Source organism: Coregonus lavaretus (assembly GCF_964263955.1).
Source record: "Coregonus lavaretus genome assembly, chromosome: 24".
Lineage (NCBI taxonomy): Eukaryota > Metazoa > Chordata > Actinopteri > Salmoniformes > Salmonidae > Coregonus > Coregonus lavaretus.
The window spans coordinates 16440442-16464141 of NC_140011.1; the positions used below are offsets into that span (position 1 = coordinate 16440442).

The window sequence follows — 23700 nt, forward strand, 5'->3', positions numbered from 1 at the left end:
TAACTAGCTACAGATAGAGGCAGCACAGTTAGCGACTTATCAAAATGCTGTCTTATTGCAGCTAAATTACTAGTGTACATATTTCAAATGTGGGTGTATCTGTAAGCCTAGACCTGTCTCTTTCTTTCTCTAGCTGCCTGTCTGCCTGTTCTTATCTGACTGACCCAAAAGGTCAAAACAGGTAATCTAATCAGAAAAGTAATCGCTAGCTTGCTAATGCTAGCAATAGTTATAGCTTATTAGCAGTAGCTTCCTAGCAATAGCAAGGATGCTAGTACTGCTATAATGTCCTTCGCTCATTCCACAGCACTGGCATCAGTAAGGCAGTGGTTCGGTTTTAATGGGACTATTTCAGCTAGTAACACCACTTTTAAAACAAACCCTACTCCCTGAATGTTTACTACTGGGTTTTGTTACAAAGCATGGTTTGGGTTCCCAGCCGCTAGCTTGGGCTTGGTTCCGGGCTCAGGTTTTAGTAACTCTGATTCTTCTGGCCTGTAGTGATAGCCTGGCAGTGTATAAGAGCAACATTCTTGCTTGGGTTCTAGATCAGGTTTTGGGACTGGGTTCTCCTTACCAGCCTGGCAGTTGAGGCAGCAGAGACCCTGGTGGAGGTACTGCTGGTTCTCCAGACAGGTTCTGTGTCGCAGCGTCCGGTTCCTGTCATCGCCGGACCACTGGGCCGCCACCACGCCATTCAGCTCTGCCCAACAGCACACCAGCCCAGAGCACAGCAGGAACACCACCACCTAGAGGATAGAGTAATGGTGGGAGAGAGAGGGGGATATGGAGATGGAGGAGAAAGTTTCATTTATTTATTTAACCTTTAGTTAACCAGGTAAGTAAATTAAGAACACATTCTTATTTACAATGATGGCCTGGAAAGAGGTGAGGGTCAGTGCAGCAAGAGAGAGAGCGAGAGAGTGAGAGAGAGAGAGAGAAAGAGAGAGGGAGAGAGAGAGAGAACAAGAGGGAGGGAGGGAGAGGTTCACATTACCAGGCTCACTCTCACCCACCCACCCACATTCAGAGAGCGTGAGGAGAGAGGAGAGTATGTGTTCTCAACAGAAACCTTGATTGAGCAATCTGGGCCCTAATTTGAATCTGATCTGGACATCTGCAGAGGAAAGCCAATTAGGAGAGCCGGCCAGAGTTAGAAAACAGAGACAGGACAACATAACATGTGTATGTACACAGTAGGGCTGTCCCCGACAAAAAAGAAATCACGGTCGACCGAAGGTAGCCTGTTCTTTCTACCAATTGATTGGTCAACATTTTTAAACGTGTATTTTCCATATATAAAATCAACTATATGCATTGAGCTTGTCTGATGCTTTAAGCTTACGGTTTGATGAAATAAGACAAATGCCTCAAGAGGGCGCCAGAGATCTAGATAACCAGAAGAAAAAAAACGTAACCTGACCCAACTATTCTTCTCCCGCTCCTGCTGGCTGTCGCAAATTCTGCCATTACTCTCCTGAAGTTGCCGGTAATAGGCTACACGAGGAGTCGGCAACCTTTCTCATGTGGAATGCCAATTTATCTTACAATTTCTACCGATCTGCATGCCAGTTATGGGTTTAAAATGCAAATTTTCATGAAACAGTTTAATTTAAATTATAATAATGTCATATCTCAAAATCATTGTCTTGTGGTTAATCAAAATTATATCCAAATCTAAATGAAAATGATACAAACCTAAAAAGTAACTTATTTTGCCATATGCCAAATATGTAAAATAGCCTACATAAAGCCAACAAATAAAAACATTGCAGCGTGCAGGTAGAAAATATCCTGATAAAAAGAAATATCCTATAAATCACATTGGCTACACATGGCCTGTCTGCAACGAACTTGAAACATTGTATCAACTATTAACTTGGGTCCGGCTGAAGCTTGCCTAACGAACTTGCAACATTGTATAAAATATTCTGTGCCCTCAGAGTTTCCTATCCAGTATGCTCGGGACAGACACAGCTGTAGGCTATTTGCGCAAGGAATAAGAAACAGTGCTTGACTTGGGCTGGAGCTCACCGGAGCTGAGTACCGGCACCTCAAATGTTCTACTGCTTGAGCTCCTGTTCCTCTTATAGAATATTAGCTCAAAAGTATTGTGGAGCTCCTGCACCTAAATATAAACAGTACCAGCACCCAAAATGAGTACCGGAACCTGTTTCAGTCCAAGTCAAACACTGATAAGAAGTAATCAGGTAGGCCTATTTTATGACGTTTCCACTGGATCAGAGCATGACATTTTTCCCTTTCACGCTGAATGGTTATCGAAAGGGAGAGGGCTGGAAAGATTTTTCAAATACATTGAGGAAATATTGTAATTCCCAATGGATGTAAAAACAGATTTATTTTGCTTGCTGTTTGAGGTGAAGAAAACATTACTTTGAGAAGTTCCACAGGTCATTAGTGGTGGTGCGTTATGCCAATCAGAAATACTATCAGATCCCCAAATGGGCACAATTATATGCCTACATTTGCGCCCAGGCCAGGTAGGCTATAGGCATACTTCTATGCGTGCGCATCCTTACTCAACATTGACAGGAGCACTCCAAACAAATGACAATGACTAAATTGGCAAAACTAGTAAATGGAATGAATAAACCAAAACTTGTTTCTCACAAGTGTAGCATATGTTGTGCACTCTGCCAAAAACGTGTCCACTCCGACAATGAAAATGATAACGGGAAGACTGGAATAGTAATAGTGAATGCATTAACAGAAATGTCCATAACCAAAGTAACAAACATTATAGGAATTAAAGGTAAATGTACTACTGGAGATATATGTCATGGGGAATTGATATACACTAACAATCAAACACAAACAATTCACACAATTAAGTTATGAAACAATGAATGTGCACAAATTGGCGGGAGAGAGCGCATTCTGGAGAGAGAAGTGCATCTGGGCGCATGGTCAATCTGACGTCTGCATTGGCCATGCAGCATTTACGGTGATACAGCCTCAGCAGAAGTCATGGCATTCATACATCTTGCGTGTCGCGGACCAGTGCAGAGCTGTTGTCAAGGAAGTGAGTTTATGTTTTCTACAGGATGTACCGCCCCCACCTACTGTCAACCACTCATGTCAATGCGGAGCTATACAGAGCCCTCCGCATTGTTACAACATTTGGGAGGCGCATGGCGATGCGGTACAGAGCTCGATTTGGCCTCTGCATGCCTCTGGAAGCTCCGCAATTGCGTCACACCCTCCATATGGAGACTCCGACCACATTTTCGGATCATGCATACATTGGCTTTTAGTCTAGGCCTCAAGCTGTCATCAAGGCAAAGGGTGGCTATTTGAAGAATCTCAAATATAAAATATATTTTGATTTGTTACTACATGATTCCATATGTGTTATTTCATAGTTTTGATGTCTTCACTATTATTTTACAATGTAGAAAATAGTAAAAATAAAGAAAAACCCTTGAATGAGTTGGTGCTCTAAAACTTTGGACCGGTAGTGTATATATATTTGTTACTGCTCGACTAAAACTATCTCGGTCGACCAACTGCCTAACGACCAAACAATCGACCAGTCAACTAATTGGGGTCAGCCCTAGCATACAGGTTTACACCATGTAATGGTTTTAAATGTTTAATTAAAGTATGGAGTGCATGAGCCATTCAGTACAGTTGAAGTAGGATTCTGGCCATGTTGAATGGCCAGGTGGCATCACTGTTCTGGTGTTCAGAGAAGATCCTAGGGTTAAAGACATGATGGGAGTTAAAAACAGATTTTGGGAATTATGGTGGAGGTAATTTGTAACAATGTTGCTTCCGTCCCTCTCCTTGCGCCAACCTGGGCTCAAATTTTTTTTTTCACATAGACTAACAGACGCTTATGAGAGTTCAAAGCTCATCCAAACCATTTCAACCTATTCAAAATGTCATTTTGGTTAAACCTATTGTCTTGGACGACCATGATCCTCCCTAGTGAGGAGATAAGGTATCTTATAGCTAAAGCTAGCACGTTGCTGCCCATAACAGATTGATTCCCATCATCCCAGTAATCCATTCATGTGCTGGATAATAACAGGGCTTGCATGGATGGAGGGAGGGACAGTAAATAATATGGCGGAGCACTTTAGTGTGGCCCTCAGGCACAGGTGCTTGTTCACACGCCTTTTCATCGTGTCATTGTGAGAAGGCCCTATTCACGGGCGAACAACACGCTTTAGTTCCTCTACTTCAAATGACCCACATTCTTAAACCCGGGCTCTTTGACTGGGCTGAAATGCGACACCACCATGAACCGCCTCGGACGTAACGCGACACCTTCCCGTCTAAATGAGCAGCCTAGTTTTGGCTCTCTTGTACCCCGCCCTATCCAACCACCCTCAAACCCCCATACCTGGCACACAGGGTTCAGTTTAATCAAACCCATAATTTCCCATGGTCAAATTAAATCACAGATATATGGAAGTCACTGAGCACAGTTACATGTACACAATAATACCATTATTGTGGATAGTCAGATTAATCTAATAATTCATTTAAAACATTTACATGCTTTGCAAGAAGAACGATGTCCCTAATAATCCTGTTTACATGGAAATCAGGCTACTGATGGAACATTTGTTAATGCAGAAAATCGCCAATCAAAATAAACTTTCTACCACAGTGACCATGTTATTTTTGTGAAGCCTATTTGATTCTGAGATTGGACATATAAAGTTTATTTGTGAAAACTATTTCTAAGATGCATACTTTCAGTTTTTCACACATAAGAGAGAGGCTTGTGCTACGGGTGCTGGCACATGTGCAGATCAAATATACCACTGGAACGCTGATTAAGCTGTTTACATGTCCTAATCATTTGAATGATTGTTCAGAAAACCAGGTATTTTAATCGGCATACGCTTACTTTGATTTTGACCTTATGCCGATTAAGATAAACTATGTAAGGTGTTTACATGACTATTTCCATATTCGGCCTACTGCCACAATCAGTTTAATATTGAATTATTAGTGTGCATGTAAACATACTTACAGATTTCGGGTACTATAAAAACGTGTAGTACCAATACTTATTTTCAGAATAAGTCTGTGTGTGCACGGGTAGTAGTTGATAAACTAAGACACTGGAGAAACATACACTCTTAGAAAAAAGGGTTACAAACGGGGTTCTTCGGCTGTCCCCACAGGACAACCCTTTTTGGTTCCACATAGAATCCTGTGTTCTACATGGAACCCAGAACGGTTCTACTTGGAACCAAAAGGGTTCTACCTGGAACCAACAAGGGTTGTTCAAAGGGTTCTCCTATGGGGACAGCTGAATAACCCTTTTAGGTAGCACCTTTTTTCTGTGTGTAGCAACGGTTGCAATGGTATTATAAAAACTCCACTTTGTCCATGACAGCCAACAGAGGCTCATCATAACACACCCCTTCTTACATGTGTCTCTTGGGGTCAATCTTCTCCAGGTGAACCAGGGGGATTCCTGGAGCACTAGTGGGTTTTGACTCCTGACTCAGACAGGCTGGAGTTGACTCCTGACTAACAGACTGGAGTTGACTCCTGACTAACAGACTGGTTGACTCCTGACTGTAACAGACTGGTGTTAACTCCTGACTAACAGACTGTAGTTGGCTCCTGACTGGAGTTGCTTCTTGTCAGACTGAGGTTGACTCCTGACTGACAGGCTGATGTTGACAACAGAGTTGACTCCTGATTCTAAGCTCCAGTCTCTCCTCACTTGGTTCTCTGGAAGGCGGCCATGTCTTGTTGTTCACAGGGAGTTTCCTGGCCGGTGCAGCGCTGCTGTGCAGCCATCAAGCCTCTTGATGGCTCTCTCCTTCTCCCCCCTCCCACCTACTTTCCCTGTTCTCTCTGCTCACGTCAGACTTTCCACAGTCACGGGGAGGCAGAGTGGAGGGGCCGACGACCAGCAGAGCACTCACAATCACACCATTTTGCTTTATCCAAACACAGAGCCTCTTCACACCTACTACACTTTTCATAAGAATACCGGCAACTGCACATATTACTCAAATGTAAACTTGCATATTTGCTAGCTAACGATCACTACCTCCGGAGGTTGCCTTGAAGCAGGGCAGTGCGAACAGAATTGTCTCGTTGAGCCAACCCTCCTACAGTATAAATGGTAATAGCAGAGCAATGTTTTTGAAACAGCTGAAATGTAGACATTTTCCTAACATTTGAGACTTGTTTTATTGAGTTTTTACCAGAAATTGCAGTAACAGCCTGTTACATTCTGAAATTGTCGCAGTAGCTGCCGGCTGCACTGAGCCACGTAAAACGATGGAAGCCCATCCCCACCACCAAAAACATGTCAAATGTAGATCATACAAATGGGATATGTTTTTTCATTTGTAACATTATGTGGTGATTTCAGAGGTGGCACCACAGGTCCCAGACTGGTGGGAGGAAATTGCTTTCCTGGGGCCCAGAGTTCTTTCTGATCTGGTTGTAGGCTAACCTAACCAACTCCGGACCCTTGTTGTAGCGTATGACATAGTAATAAATCAGTTGTAAAAAGGGCTTTCGATGGGCTATGTGGGACCAGATTATTTTTCTAATCAGGTCAAATGGTTAAAAAAAATAACTCCTGGAAAAATTCCTGGCCCTAGGGAGGTTGAAAACATTAAAACCCTTAACACAGACAAAGAGACAACAACTGCGATTGGACAATACAACTAACATGGCTGAGCTTGCTGTATGCAGGGTAGTATTGTGTTGGCCTTTGCATCTATAATTAAAATATACTCATACAGTATGTCATCACTATTGTGTTGATTGATTAATTCCAGTCAATAATTTTGGATTAAAAAGACCTAGATAGCCTAGCAACCCGAAGTTTGAATATAAACCAAATTTGATCACGTTCACATTTTCTCACAAATAAATGGGCTATTCTAGGCTATAAATACATAGCTTAGGCAATAAAAACATGATGTTACGTTTCCCCTGGCCAGGCCCAGATGGGATCAGAGCGCATAGGCTTCTCCAGGCTACCTGCAGCTGGGGTTGTTATTAGCAGGCTACAGTTGATCAGACTGAAGAACAGACTAATTGTGCACGTTGACAAATCATGATGCATTTTATGTAATTTCTTTAATGGCGGGTATGAGCTTCCATATAAAACAGCTTGTCGCAGTGAATTCACTTATACCCATGTTTTCAGTCGCAATTTGCTTTTACCACATAATGATTTGCATGATATTGATAAAAATGAAGCCTGGTTTGTTGTAATGTTGTAAGGTATGCTTACTGTACTTTTACATTCGTATGAGAGGGTTAATCGTTCATTTTTGATAGGATAATGTTACTTGATGAAGACATGCTGTTAGCAACTCTGTGCTTTTGTCTTGAAGCTAAAATGTCACGAGTGTAGCCTACAGATGAGAAACTAAACCCTTTAATTGTCTGCACATGCTTGTGAATTGTTGCATTATTCAAGAGCGTAATATGGTTTGGTTGCATTATTCAATAGCCTAGTGTAATATGTTTTAGAGGAAATGTTTCTGTCATTGTTGAATAGTTTGTGCTTACTGGCTAGTTAGTGGCTACTGTGATATTTTCGGTCAATTTGATCATCATGGTCAATTTGAGCTGCGGACCAAGAATGTCGTGTTGTCAGCCATGACAAAAGGTAAGGCAAGGATGTAATGTGAATTGAAAAGTAGAAATCTCTTTCACCACTCCGCTCCAGAGACTCTCTTTCATATCTCGTAGTGGGAATAGGGCTATAGTGAGAGAGAAGATGCAAAGAGAGAAGGGGGAGAGAGAGAGAGCAAGAGAGAGTGCAGGCACAAACAGAGAAAGAGCAAGAGGGGGAGAGAGGAAAAGAGAGGTACTAACAGGTTGTAAGATTGTATAGAGGGAGTAAAATAGTTGAGTGTGTGACTGAGGCCGTGTGAAAAAGAAGGCGAGCGAGGAAAATGACAGTGTCCAAATATGTGTGCATTTTCTGAAATTTGTGAGAGGGGAAAAACTCAATTAGGGAAGAGAGAGGAGAGCTTGAGCCATGCATTGGAACCACATCATATAAAAATAAGTAGTGAAACCATGACGAATCCCACAGACAGTAATCAGGCTTGCTTAGAAGGGTAACCATGGTTATGTGCCCAATCAAAAGCCAGGTGGCCTGTCTATACTGGAAAACACACACACACACACACACACAAGCAGGGCTGCTGAACGGTGACATCATATCCTGTCTGAGTGCATTCCTGGGCCTGTGGATCACTAGATTGCGCCATGCAGCAGCCATCCCATCCTCACAGACAAACCTGTTCTTCTCTCAGCAGTTTATAGGCACCCCACAGAGGGAAAAGGCCACTTTATGGGGAGGAGGAATATCTAACAATGGAATTTTCCCATTGAGTCATGACCATTAGAGAGTGAGAGTTTCTTGTGTGACTGAGGTTTGCTGCTCAAGCGTTGAATTGGGAAAAAAGTATGTATTCTGTACAAAATGACTTCCGAACATATACATTAAGCTCTTGGTATGAAACTGAGTAGACAGTAGACTGACATATTGTACAGTATCAAGTCCTAAATGCAGACATCAAAACCTGATCGACCAACATTACAGCTACAAAGTGGTTCTTTCCTACAGGCCTTAGCACTTTTCACACACTTTTTGTGTTTTTCATATTACACTGGTTATTTCCTTGTAGTTACAGTACCCTGGTATTTTATATTTTATTTCACCTTTATTTAACCAGGTAAACCAGTTGAGAAGAAGTTCTCATTTACAACTGCGACCTGGCCAAGATAAAGCAAAGCAGTGCGATAAAAAACAACAACACAGAGTTACATATGGGGTAAACAAAACATAAAGTCAAAGAATACAACAGAAAATATATATACAGTGTGTGCAAATGTAGCAAGTTATGGAGGTAAGGCAATAAATAGGCCATAGTGCAAAATAATTACAATTTAGTATTAACACTGGAATGATAGCTGTGCAAGAGATGATGTGCAAATGACTGCCTTGCCTGGTTCACCAACTACTTCTCAGATAGAGTTCAATGTGTCAAATCGGAGGGCCTGTTGTCTGGACCTATGGCAGTCTCTATGGGGGTGCCACAGGGTTCAATTCTTGGGCCGACTCTTTTCTCTGTGTATATCAATGACGTCGCTCTTGCTGCTGGTGACTCTCAGATCCACCTCTACGCAGACGACACCATTTTGTATACATCTGGCCCTTCATTGGACACTGTGTTAACAAACCTCCAAACAAGCTTCAATGCCATACAACACTCCTTCAGTAGCCTCCAACTGCTCTTAAACACTAGTAAAACTAAATGCATGCTCTTCAACCGAACGCTGCTTGCACCCGCGCACCCGACTAGAATCACTACTCTCGACGGGTCTGACCTAGAGTATGTGGACAACTACAAATATCTAGGTGTCTGGTTAGACTGTAAACTCTCCTTCCAGACTCACATTAAGAATCTCCAATCCAAAGTTAAATCTAGAATCGGTTTTCTATTTCACAACAAAGCCTCCTTCACTCATGCTGCCAAACATGCCCTCGTAAAACTGACTATCCTACCGATCCTTGACTTCGGCGATGTCATTTACAAAATAGCCTCCAACACTCTACTCAGCAAATTGGATGTAGTCTATCACAGTGCCATCCGTTTTGTCTCCAAAGCCCCATACACTACCCACCACTGTGACCTGTACGCTCTTGTTGGCTGGTCCTCACTACATATTCGTTGCCAAACCCACTGGCTCCAGGCCATCTATAAATCACTGCTAGGCAAATCCCCGCCTTATCTTAGCTCATTGGTCACCATAGCAACACCCACCCGTAGTCTGCGCTCCAGCAGGTATATCTCACTGGTCATCCCCAAAGCCAACACCTCCTTTGGCCGCAATTCCTTCCAGTTCTCTGATGCCAATGACTGGAACAAATTGCAAAAATCTCTGAAGCTGGAGACTCTTAGCTCCCTCACTAACTTTAAGCATCAGTTGTCAGAGCACCTTACCGATCGCTGCACCTGTACACAGCCCATCTGAAATTAGCCCGCCCAACTACCTCATCCCTATATTGTTATTTATTTTGCTCATTTGTACCCCTGAATTTGGGTGAAGGAGAAGCGGGGGGGGCATGGGCAAGTTGCAGCGGAGGGTGCAGAGCTGGTGGCCGGGGTAGTGGTAGCCAGGTGGACAACATGGCCAGCAGTAGCAAAATGCTTGTTGAAATTCTCGATTATTGTATATTTATCGGTGGTGATAGTGTTTCCTAGCCTCAGTGCAGTGGGCAGCTGGGAGGAGGTGCTCTTATTCTCCATGGACTTTACAGTGTCCCAAAACTTTTTGGAGTTAGTGCTACAGGATACAAATTACTGTTTGAAAAAGCAAGCCTTTGCTTTCCTAACTGCTTGTGTATATTGGTTCCTAACTTCCCTGAAAAGTTGCATATCGCGGGGGCTATTCGATGCTAATGCAGTACGCCACAGGATGTTTTTGTGCTGGTCAAGGACAGTCAAGTCTGAGGAGAACCAGGGGCTAAATCTGTTCTTAGTTATGCATTTTCTGAATGGGGCATGCTTATTTAAGATTGAGAGGAAAGCACTTTTAAAGAAAAACCAGGCATCCTCTACTGACGGAATGAGATCGATATCCATCCAGGATACCTAGGCCAGGTCAATTAGGAAGGCCTGCTTGCTAAAGTGTTTTAGGGAGCATTTGACAGTGATGAGGGGTGGTCGTTCGACCGTGGACCCGTTACGTGCGCAGGCAATAAGGCAGTGATCGCTGAGATCCTGGTTGAAGACAGCGGAGGTGTATTTAGAGGGTAAGTTAGTCAGGATGATATCTATGAGGGTGCCCATGTTTACGGATTTAGGGTTGTACCTGGTAGGTTCCTTGAAAATTGGTGTGAGATTGAGGGCATCTAGTTTGGATTGTAGGATGTTAAGCATATCCCAGTTTAGGTCACCGAGCAGTACGAACTCTGAGGATAGATGGGGGGCAATCAATTCACATATGGTGTCCAGGGCACAGCTGGGGGCTGTGGGGGGTCTGTAGCAAGCGGCAACAGTGAGAGACTTATTTCTGGAAAGGTGGATTTTTAGAAGTAGGAGCTCAAACTGTTTGGGCACAGACCTGGATAATATGATAGAGCTTTGCAGGCTATCTCTACATTAGATTGCAACTACACCCCTTTTGGCAGTTCTATCTAGACGGAAAATGTTGTAGTTGGGGATGGAAATTTCAGAATTTTTGGTGGCCTTCCTAAGCCAGGATTATTGACATGGGAGAGAGGCATAAAGCAATCACAGGTGTTATTCGAGAGAGCTAAGACAACAACTGGTAATGGCGATGAAAGTTTGGGCTGAGGCTAAACAGATAAAACAGGACAGGGTACCGTGTAAAGGAACAGTCCAGCAGGCATCAGCTGTGCAGCTGAGTGATCATAAGGTCCAGTGAACAGCAATGTGAGTCCGAGAGCAGTTCGAATTGGTGCTACAGCACAGGCGATCAGGAAGCACGGATGTTGAATTGCGTGTGCTAGCGGGCCGGGGCTAGCAGATGGATCTTCGTGGTCGTCGCAACGGGAAGCCTGTTGAAACCACAGACGATTACGTCGGCAGACCAGTCGTGATGGATCGGCAGCACACACACACAGCACACGACAGCACACGACAGCACACACACACACACACACACACACACACACAGACCATCCACAATGTGGTAGATATTTCGTAAGGAAGAGGACCAGAGTGGCCACCTTAACCTCAGCGCAGAGAGAGCCCTCCAAGTCCTAAAGCCACAATCCCTTGTCTCTGGCAGCCCACCAATACTAAATACTCTAGTGTTGTACAGTTCAGCAGACATCCTGCCCTGCACATGGCAGACAGAGAGAGAGAGAGAGAGAGAGAGAGAGAGAGAGAGAGAGAGAGAGAGAGAGAGAGAGAGAGAGAGAGAGAGAGAGAGAGAGAGAGAGAGAGAGAGAGAGAGAGAGTGAGTGAATGGACCGCAGCCTACCTGAGCATCACTGAGCTGCACTTTCAACCAGTTGCTGTCACTGCCTTCGGGTACTTCCAAATTGCCCTGGCACACTCAACACATGCCACTGTGTACACTGAGATTGTGTTTATTGCTGAATGACAGGACCCCTTTCAGTGGAGCAGGTTATCAATGTGGCATTTAGAGGGGTTTTATTCCCCTCCTATGGGTCGTACAGTGAGCCTCATTATCTCAGGGAGAGCGAGGGAAAGACACACAGGCACGCAAACACACACAAGTGAGCACAGTGTACACACACACACACACACACACACACAAGTGTGCACCGTGTTCACACACATGCACACACAGCAGAGGGGCCAAGGGAGAATGTACTTTATTTGATACAGGACAGATGATTTCAATCATAGCCGTATCTGATAAGGAGCAGCACGCTGTACCTCATTACACCCCTGGATCCGGAGAGTGGGAGATTTGGGACCCTGACCCTCCTCCGTTTCCCAATCGTGCCTTTCCCATTAGCCTCTCCTATTCTCTCATCCATTATCTGTGAGGGAAATACGTGATAGTGGGGATACTGAACACCCATCCACTCGGATTAACTGGACAGGCGGATGGAGGAAACAGGCCCTGCTATGGAGGTTCAGATTAGTCAAGGAAAGTATTGCTAAGAGGAAGGTAGGCTGAGATGAAGAGACACAGTGAGTGGAGATACACTTAAACGGATAGTTCACATGAAAATTATTGTTTGACATGTTTCGAAATCGCAAAAGTTGATGTCAAGAGGAGTTTGTGTCCCATGCCATCTTTTATGTAGATCTAACTATGTCCTAATACCAAATAAATTAGGACTGTATAAATTCCTAATTTCATTCGGTGCCTATTTTACCCCCATTTATTTAGGGTTGCGATATAGTTGGACATAAACAGCCCCTTATTCATTGTAAACATGCCAATAGATAGACGAGGGATGGTGTCTTGCGGGTCAATTGCTTATACTAACTGCATTAGGCCAGTTTTACATATTCCTGAGGACCTATGTTATAGGTTGAAGTCTTCACACGACACAACATTCAAGTCATCTTGTTCTTAGTCTGTTCAGACCCTTGCTCTCTTATTTTTTCTATCTTATACCTATAAATCCATGTAAACCTTAGGTAACCTTCAACACCATCACAAAACACTACCCTGCAGCCAAATGTACAATACCGTATATCATTACATGTTTGACTGACAGCACACGTACACTACCGGTCAAAAGTTTTAGAACACCTACAACGTTTTTCTTTATTTTTAGTATTTTCTACATTGTAGAATAATAGTGAAGACATCAAAACTATGAAATAACACATATGGAATCATGTAGTAACCAAAGAAATGTTACAAAAATCGGAATATAATATATTATATTATATAATATATTATATATTATATTATATTTGAGATTTTTCAAATAGCCACCCTTTGCCTTGATGACAGCTTTGCACACTATTGGCATTCTCTCAACCAGCTTCATGAGGTAGTCACCTGGAATGCATTTCAATTAACAGGTGTGCCTTCTTAAAAGTTAATTTGTGGAATTTCTTTCCTTCTTAAATGCGTTTGAGCCAATCAGTTGTGTTGTGACAAGGTAGGGGGGTATACAGAAGATAGTAAAAGACCAAGTTCATATTATGGCAAGAACAGCTCAAATAAGCAAAGAGAACAAGATGTGATTTGTGTCTTGAATAACAGTCAAACTGAAAACCCACAACCTTGTTTTTTGTTGTTGCTTTTCAGTTTTGGCCTTTCAGTAATTCAAGATGCAACCCACAAAGGGTCTTGTTCTTAGTTAGGTACTTTGTGTAGGGGTGACTGAGATGAGTAATACTTGAACGTTGTGTCGTGTGAAGACTTCGTCCTATAACATAGGTCCTCAGGAAGTTGTAAAACTGGCTTAATACAGTTAGTATAAGCAATTAACCCACAAAACACCATCCCTCGTCTATCTATTGGCATGTTTACAATGAATAAGGGGCTGTTTATGTCCAACTATTTTGATTTGTTTAACACTTTTTGGGTTACTACATGATTCCATATGTGTTATTTCATACAATTTTCTACAATGTAGAAAATAGTAAAAATAAAGAAAAACCCTTGAATGAGTGGGTGTTCTAAAACTTTTGACCGGTAGTGTATTCTAGCAACATTCCTCATGGCAGTGTATAATTTAGAAATTCATCCATTCATGTTTTGATGACACACCACTCTTTTACTTAAGTTTCTCTTCTCCTTTAAATCAGGAAATTCCCGAATGTGAGTGTATTTAATTGACTCATGTTACTCTGAGTAAGCTCACACTAAACTACTTTACCATTCAAACCCACATAGATAACCCTGACAAAACGCTGAAAGTAAACTGGTCTTGTACTTGAGCGATAAATCCCGCTTTTCTTTTGAAGCTGGGAGGAGAAGACATGCTCTGGTTATGTCTTTCAGTACTAAACCAGAGTGACATACTGTATGCAGTACGCATACCTCTTCTGTGGTAGGGGTCTGGGGTATGGTACATATCAGCTTGTATCATTAAGAACAAGTTACTCACCCACCACAACTATTCTTCATCAGACACTCTTAGAAAACAGGGTTCCAAAAGGGTTCTTCGGCTGTCCCCATAGAATAACCCTTTTTGGTTCCAGGTAGAACCCTTTTTGGTTCCAGGTAGAACTCTTTTGGGTTCCATGTAGGACCATTTGTGGAAAGGGTTCTACGTGGAACCCAAAAGGGTTATATTTGGAACCAAAAGGGTTCTACCTGGAACCAAAAAGGGTTCTTCAAATGGTACTCCTATGGGGACAGCCAAAGAACCCTTTTTGGTTCTATATAGCACAGTTTTTTTCTAAGACTGTAACATAAAGACATACACTACCAGTCAAAAGTTTGGACACACGTACTCATTCAAGGGTTTTTCTTTATTTTTACTATTGTCTACATTGTATAATAATAGTGAATACATCAAAACTATTAAATAACACATATGGAATCATGTAGTAACCAATTATTCTACAATGTAAAAAATAGTAAAAATAAAGAAAAACCCTTGAATGAGTAGGTGTGTCCAAACTTTTGACATGGTCAAAAGTTTTGAGAATGACACAAGTATTGGTCTTCACAAAGTTTGCTGCTTCAGTGTTTTTAGATATTTTTGTCAGATGTTACTATGGTATACTGAAGTATAATTACAGGCATTCCATAAGTGTCAAAGGCTTTTATTGACAATTACATGAAGTTTATGCAAAGAGTCAATATTTGCAGTGTTGACCCTTCTTTTTCAAGACCTCTGCAATCCGCCCTGGCATACTGTCAATTAACTTCTGGGCCACATCCTGACTGATGGCAGCCCATTCTTGCATAATCAATGCTTGGAGTTTGTCAGAATTTGTGGGATATTGTTTGTCCACCCGCCTCTTGAGGATTGACCACAAGTTCTCAATGGGATTAAGGTCTGGGGAGTTTCCTGGCCATGGACCCACAATGTCGATGTTTTGTTCCCCGAGCCACTTAGTTATCACTTTTTCCTTATGGCAAGGTGCTCCATCATGCTGGAAAAGGCATTGTTTGTCACCAAACTGTTCTTGGATGGTTGGGAGAAGTTGCTCTCGGAGGATCTGTTGGTACCATTCTTTATTCATGGATGTGTTCTTAGGCAAAATTGTCCACTCCCTTGGCTGAAAAGCAACCCCACACATGAATGGTCTCAGGATGCTTTACTGTTGGCATGACACAGGACTGATGGTAGCGCTCACCTTGTCTTCTCCGGACAAGGTGTTTTCCGGATGCCCCAAACAATCGGAAAGGGGATTCATCAGAGAAAATGACTTTACCCCAGTCCTCAGCAGTCCAATCCCTGTACCTTTTGCAGAATATCAGTCTGTCCCTGATGTTTTTCCTGGAGAGAAGTGGCTTCCTCGCTGCCCTTCTTGACACCAGGCCATCCTCCAAAAGTCTTCGCCTCACTGTGCGTGCAGATGCACTCACACCTGCCTGCTACCATTCCTGAGCAAGCTCTGCACTGGTGGTGCCCCGATCCCGCAGCTGAATCAACTTTAGGAGACGGTCCTGGCGCTTGCTGGACTTTCTTGGGCGCCCTGAAGCCTTCTTCACAACAATTTAACCTCTCTCCTTGAAGTTCTTGATGATCCGATAAATGGTTGATTTAGGTGCAATCTTACTAGCAGCAATATCCTTGCCTGTGAAGCCCTTTTTGTGCAAAGCAATGATGACGGCACGTGTTTCCTTGCAGGTAACCATGGTTAACAGAGGAAGAACAATGATTTCAAGCACCACCCTCCTTTTAAAGCTTCCAGTCTGTTATTCTAACTCAATCAGCATGACAGAGTGATCTCCAGCCTTGTCCTTGTCAACACTCTCACCTGTGTTAACGAGAGAATCACTGACATGATGTCAGCTGGTCCTTTTGTGGATTGGCTGAAATGCAGTGGAAATGTTTTTTGGGGATTAAGTTCATTTTCATGGCAAAGAGGGACTTTGCAATTAATTGCAATTCATCTGATCACTCTTCATAACATTCTGGAATATATGCAAATTGCCATCATAAAAACTGAGGCAGCAGACTTTGTGAAAATTAATATTTGTGTCATTCTCAAAACTTTTGACCACGACTGTATGTGGGGGTGAAAGTTTGTCTTCATGTTATATGAGAAACTGCACAGACAAATATGGTGCAGTAGATAAAGCCACCAAAAAGCCACAACAATAACCACACCACACATAAACACGCACAGTCGCACACACACACAGAAAAACACACTAAAACACGACACGAAGCCACCAAAATACAATGACACACATACAGTATCCACAGTCACACGCACAGCGTATCAGTAGGGAGCGTGTGAAACAGTGTGGCCCCCTCCTCCCAGGGAGTACAGGAAGGCCCAGACAATGAAGAGGCTTCATGCCGGGTTCAGCTCCACTCTCTCTCTCTCTCTCTCTATCTCTCTCTCTCTCTCTCTCTCTCTCGCTCTCTGTCTCTCTCTCTCTGTCTCTCTCTCTATGGCCAGTCCTAGTCCTTCTAGTCAAGGCCTGGCTCAGGCCGAGAGCCACTGGGCAGTATCCGCTCCGGCAGTTATTTATACTCAGGGAAGACACACACACACACACGTGAGTTTCCTCATGGGGGTAAGGTTCACTGATTACTGTACCATAGCACAGTGTGTGTATACTGTGTTTGTGTGTGTGCCTGTGTGTGACGCTGGGTGTGTGTGTGACGCTGGGTGTGTGTGACGCTGGGTTACAGTGAGTGACAGGTTAGGTTAGTTGGTTTTCACCTCAGTACAAGTTGTAAACTACAACCTTTGTGACGTTAGCTATGGCGAATTTCCTGCTCAAAGGAAACACTTGTGGTTGGTGACATGACTGACAATGAGGCTCTGAGTGACCACAATAAATCTGACTTAGTGCCTCGATGAAGTGTGAGAAAGAAGTGCACTGTAATGTCTAAGAGTTGTGGTAAGGAGACGCAAACAGGTGTTCCATAGAGTTAACTACTCTTCATGTTTCAACACATCTAGTGTGCGTATGTGCATACGTGTGTGTGGTAGCAGCGTCACACAAAAACTTTGACCTGAAAAGGTCCTTTCAAAGTGAGTCATCCTCTTGTTTACAAAGAGTTTGACTTTATGTGAAACTAGCTTCACGGTAACACCATACTTAACCAACTTAACCTATTAGATTGAGTTGAAGGTTTTTTAGAGCAGAGTTATGTTCTTTTTAACCCATGTATATCAAATTTGCCCGAGTTAGAAAGGAATGACACAGGTAGGCTGTTGAAAGTGCGGAGCGAGAGAGACAGAAAGATGGGAAGACGGAGAGAAAGAGAAGAGTGACTCACTCACAAATCTCTTTAGAGAATCCTGAATCCATTACCATGTTCCAAAGACAATCACATTAGCTCCATAACAGGGGTGTCTCCAATTAAAAAGCTATTTGAAGCCCCTGGACAGTTTATAGTCTTCTCCATAAACACATCTGAGGAAAAATTCAAACTATGTGTCTGGGCCAACAGATCTATAGGGCCTAAGTGACTATCTCAATGTGTGATTTATTTCTTTGTAAACACTATCCCACCCTATGAACAAAGGTTGGGGCTCGTTCAACATCCTCTGAACATTTTAGCATTATTTGATCTAAGATCTAGGAGGGAAAAATACATAGAGAACTTGGCAGGGTTGTGAGACACCTTTGAGACAGTTTGAACTCAACTTTTAAACAAAAGTGTGGCCACTGTCAATGATAGCATATGCCCTCCCAGCCACGGTTACGGATGTCTGTGTTCAATTCAGACTGGTGATAAATCACAAACTTTCTGAGTTTTCTTTAATTCAGCTCTAGTTGAACTAGTAGGCTACTTTACTAGTTCAGTAGATCTATACTTTACTAGTACAGTCAGTGAAATGTGTTCTTTACACAATAAAGCACTGAGATGGTTTATGAATCCCAAAGAAACAAACATGTATTTAATATGTTATTACCATGTAGTTACCATTTTACTATGTCAGTCTTAGTAAATACCTGGTAACTGATGTAGCATGAAATAAAGTACAAGATTCACTATCTACACTCAGTGGCCAATTTATTAGGTACAACACCCCTTTTCACGTTTATTAGGTACAACACCCCTTTCACACCCCTACTACAGATAGTGAGTCACGTGGCCTTGGCTTGCTATATAAAGCAGGCAGACAGGCATCGAGGCATTCAGTTACTGTTAGATTGAATGTTAGAATGGGAAAAACAAGTGACCTAAGTGACTTTGAGCGTGGTATGATTGTCGGTGCCAGGCGCGCCGGTTCCAGTATCTCAGAAACGGCTGGCATCCTGGGCTTTTCACGTACGACAGTGTCTAAGGTTTACTGAGAATGGTGTGACAAACAAAAAACATCCAGTCAGCGGCAGTCCTGTGGGCAAAAACAGCTCGTTGATGAGAGAGGTAGAGAATGGCAAGAATTGTGCAAGATAACAGGCGGGCCACAAACATACAAATAATGGCGCAGTACAACAGTGGTGTGCAGAACGGCATTTCGGAACGCACAACTCGTCGTTCCTTGTCACGGATGGGCTATTGCAGCAGACGAACACACCCGATTCCACTCCTATTAGCTAAAAACAAGAAGAAGCGGCTCCAGTGGGCACGTGATCACTAACACTGGACAATTGAGGAGTGGAAAAACGTTGCCTGGTCCGACGAATACCGGTTCAAGTTGCATCATAATGACAGCAGAGTCAGGATTTGGTGTAAGCAGCATGAGTCCATGGCCCCATCCTGCCTAGTGTCAACGGTAGAGGCTGGTGGCGGTGGTGTAATGGTGTGGGGAATGTTTTCCTGACACAAGTTATTTACCTTGATTGAGAAATGTTTCCATGCCCCTAAGAGTTCAGGTTGTTCTGGAGGCAAAGGGGGGTCCGACCCGGTACTAGATGGGTGTACCTAATAAACTGTCCACTGAGTGTATGTTCCCTGAGTAACAGGTAATCTTGAGAGAATTGGTGGATAACAACTGCATCAAGCAGATCGGTCTACTGTAGGTCTCGGGTAAAGTAAATTAATCATAATGGACACTCATTTGACAGCTACTCATCAATCAAACAACATCAAAATGTAATTAATAACACTTAATAATAGTGAAAGCACCAACTTGAGAATGTAAGAGCAACTTCAACTACATCAAACACGTCTTGGCATGTTCCTCAGGTTGAGTGGGTGTCATAAATGCCAGCTATGTCAGGTGGCACTCTGTCTGTCTGTCTGTCTGTCTGTCTGTCTGTCTGTCTGTCTGTCTGTCTGTCTGTCTGTCTGTCTGTCTGTCTGTCTGTCTGTCTGTCTGTCTGTCTGTCTGTCTGTCTGTCTGTCTGTCTGTCTGTCTGTCTCTCTCTCTCTCTCTCTCTGTTTGGCTCGATGTCTGTCGCTCTGTCTGGCTCTATGTCAGGGGCTACAGTAAACAGGAAACTGAGTCATGCATAAGGCGTTGGCAACAGGTGTATTTCCTGATAAATCTTGGTCAACACATGACGTCAATCTAACATTTAAAACAGATAAACAAGTCTTTCTACAGTAACAGGTGATTCAAAGTACGTAGAACGTCTCTTCAATGGCGTAAATATTAAAACGTCACTTTCTTTTTGAAGATACATTGACACTGTTAGAGCTTCCCCCCACATCCTTCCTCTTACTTTCTGAGTTTTGATATAAACTCTAATTGACAACAGAACAGAGAGACATGTGAGTGAGTGTAGACACCTGCCTTCTCATTACAACGCTTGCACAGGGGTTGCATCGTAATGTAGGCTGTAGTCTGCAAGTGACTTCTCTACTTTATCAATGCTGGTGCTTGCAGTGGAATGTAAGAAGAGCCAGCCTGGTACCATTCTATTTCACTGTACCAGGGTTTGCATCTTTGAGACGGTATTCAAAAAGACAATACTTAAATGCTATTGTGTTATAATAAAAAAATAAACGTGTATTCTACTGTTACCTTCAGAAACACAACCAAATTATTTTTTGGGCGACAGTTTGTGACATTTATTAATTACACTGTTCAAATTTTCTGAATGGTCATTAGCTTGAAGGGGGGGTCCCTCTAGGCCCAACGGTTCTAGAGTTAAAGAGACATATTCTAAAATGTGGTTCTAGAGAATAGGCCTATGTTTTCCACGTGACCAATATCTATCATGAAGTACCAGAAACAATCACTTTGTTGACCAATATCCTAAGCAACACTGTTGAACTTGTTCTTCTACTAATATAGAAGTAGTAGGCCTATAACCTATAACCCAATTTGTAAGTCGCTCTGGATAAGAGCGTCTGCTAAATTACGTAAATGTAAATGTAATAACTCCCTGATGGTTGTCTTTTTGTTTGTTGTGTGAACCCACACCCAGTAGCACAGTAAACCAAACCACAGATAACATCTAGTGTAAATGAGCGTGGGCTGGGCACGACTAGATTGATGCCACTAATAATCTGTAAATCAGTATTTACTAAAGGGACATGCACGTACACTGCAGTCATTTGCAATGGAGAGAGGGGTTAGTGGGTTTGAAAGTCCCCCGCATAGTCCCCTAGCAACAAGCACTGACTGGTGAGAAGACTCCAGAAGTTTCTGTAGTTTGCAGAAAATATCAACAATGACATCGCCACACCAGAAAGCGAAGTCATTTGGTCTAAGTAGCAGAACAATGCATGACTTCAAACTTGGATCTGGTGATTAGGCTACTCTGTCCAAAACAACCTCTGGTGCTGGCTTGTAGAAATGGAAAAGTTATGTCCTTTTATGTTGCCTACCCCTACCCAACTGACAATAACCATTAACCAACTGACAATAAAATAACAAATACCACCAACCTATGGTTGTGTGGCAATAAATGAATCTGTTTGATTGTTATTTCCATGAAAATGACTCACTAATTGGTTGATATTGCAAGTCTTCACATTTAAAAACAATCCCAACGTATTTATGTCTATGACTTTCTAATATTTAGTGTCAAACCCAAAGGGTCTTTTATTCAAGGTAAAGTGTTTCAGGTTTTACTGAGGCCATATTTATAGTGTCAGGCTTTGGCACTGCACGGCTGGAAAAAACAACAGCACAGCACTGAATGGCCCTTTCTGTGTGGAATAAACTTTACACTGGCAGGACTTACTACGACTCTATATTAAATATATAGGCGTGTGAGTGTGTGTGCGTGTGTGTGTGAGTGAGTGGGTGCGTGACCTAGGAATCTAGGTTCATTTTCCGCAATGTATTCATGAATATTGAAGCTGTGATATTTTGCAGACCACATTTCTCTGCATACCAAGGGTTCTGTATACTTTGAAACTTCTAGTAAAGAGGTGCTAAACCATGTTTTGATCAACATGGTGGCTTACATTGAAAGGTTGGCTTTGGCTATACTGTAGTTAGCTGTGTAAATTGTAAGTAGGCGTACCCCCATTGACATCAAGGTAATAACTAGCCTATACATGAATATAACAAATTATATACAATCATAACTGGAGTTATGTTATAAGACACCAATTTAGAAGACACCAGCAGGGTCTGGTTTGTTTAACCCAATGTCCAAGACAGTGCTGATGCCTGGGGGCTGAATTAATAGGGTGGGATCATGTTCTGCACCAGATGGTGACTGTTGTCATGGGGGAAGGGGTCGAAATTATACAACACATGTACAGTAGAGTAGCCACAGTATAAACTTCCAATCCTGTTTCCCAGTAAACAAACAAACACCACTTAAAATGCGCAGCAGTGATCACGCAATGATGTTCAAGTGCACGTGGGCTACAATTTCAGACACTACCGAAAGTTACAGTTGAATCAATACGTCTTGAGAAATGTTATCTAATGGATGGCTGAGATTGCAGTAGCCTATTGCATCTCTTGGTCAGCGGCGCAGCGGCTGCTCGAGCGTGGCCCCTCGCCCAAGAGCAAGTTGTAAACTTCGGGTAAACTTAAGTCTTCGTTTGTAACAGGTTAAATAAAGTATTTAATCTGCATAGCATCGGCCCATTGGCTACTATTTCAGCCGGAGTAAAAGTTACTTGGTATCGTTCAAACCTAAACTAATCACTTCAGTTCAACCAGTGGTCTTGACAGGCTATAGGCTGCACTTCTTGACTAACTTACACACTTCTCGAATAGAGTGATACACGTCTCACACATTTCAGTGTTATCAAAACATAAGAAAACAACATAGTTTACTATGTGGCACTGTACAATATTTTATTTTCTTACCGAACATTTGATGAACGTCAGATTGAAGTTCATCTTGGAACTCCGAACTCACGCGACTATCATCCAAAATTCAACCTCGTTTAGAAATTTAAAACTTCCTCAAACCACGACTATTTGCAAAAGAAACACATTGTAAATAAAAAATCCACTATTAAAACATCCGGTTGTTTCCATGCATTTAGTTATAAAAATATATACTGAAGAGGTGTCTGCCTTGAGCACTCTAACTTGGGACAGTCCCACCACCAATGGCATACTTCTTTCAAAGAAAGTCATCTATACTCATTGACGTCATGCCCATATACCAATCACATTACTCAATTTGGAGTGAAAAAACAAGAAGTAGGCGACAGTAGGCTGACATCAATAAAGAAACAATATTTTATGTACATTAGATAGAGTATTTTTTCTTCTTTACATTTTAGTCATTTGCAGATGCTCTTTTCCAGAACAATTTACAGGAGCAATTAGGGTTAAGTGCCTTGCTCAAGGGCACATCAACAGATATTCCCCCTAGTTGGCTCAGGGATTCAAACCGGCAAACTTTTAGTTACTGGCCTGACATTCTTAACCACTAGGCTACCTGCAACCTTCTTCATTCATTCCGACATTGTGTGTTAAATATATTTTGGATTACAATGTTTGGCGATAATATCAAATATAGTATATCTGAACCTTCTGTAACGTAGGCCTACCTGAATAAGCCATAGGTATGGCTCTCAGATCATCTGATTCATTAGGAGTAAACAATTGCACCCAGGGGAATTCCAACACTTGATTGCTTCTTTAAAGTAACTGTCCAGTGTTTCTGTTTTGGAATGGTGTGACCGTACCCCAACAACAATGGTGTGGGCGTATACCGGTCATTAAAAATATTCATGCAAGTAGACCGCTGATTGGTCAGCTCATCCTCGTCAGGAGGATGACATCTTCCTCTATG

The 23700-nt window shown here is 42.5% G+C and overlaps 1 protein-coding gene across 1 annotated transcript in view; it reads right to left on the minus strand.

Annotated features, from left to right (window-relative positions):
- Positions 1-23013, minus strand: part of LOC311100001 (tumor necrosis factor receptor superfamily member 10B-like) — a 35186-nt gene extending 12173 nt beyond the window's left edge. Inside the window, exons 1-2 of the mRNA XM_084140730.1 lie at positions 22761-23013; positions 578-749 (exon numbers count right to left, since the gene is read on the minus strand). Of these exons, the coding sequence (XP_083996856.1) occupies positions 578-749; positions 22761-22793 (205 nt within the window). The 5' untranslated portion in view covers positions 22794-23013. The remainder of the gene's footprint in view (positions 1-577; positions 750-22760) is intronic.
- Positions 23014-23700: the final 687 nt, after the last annotated feature.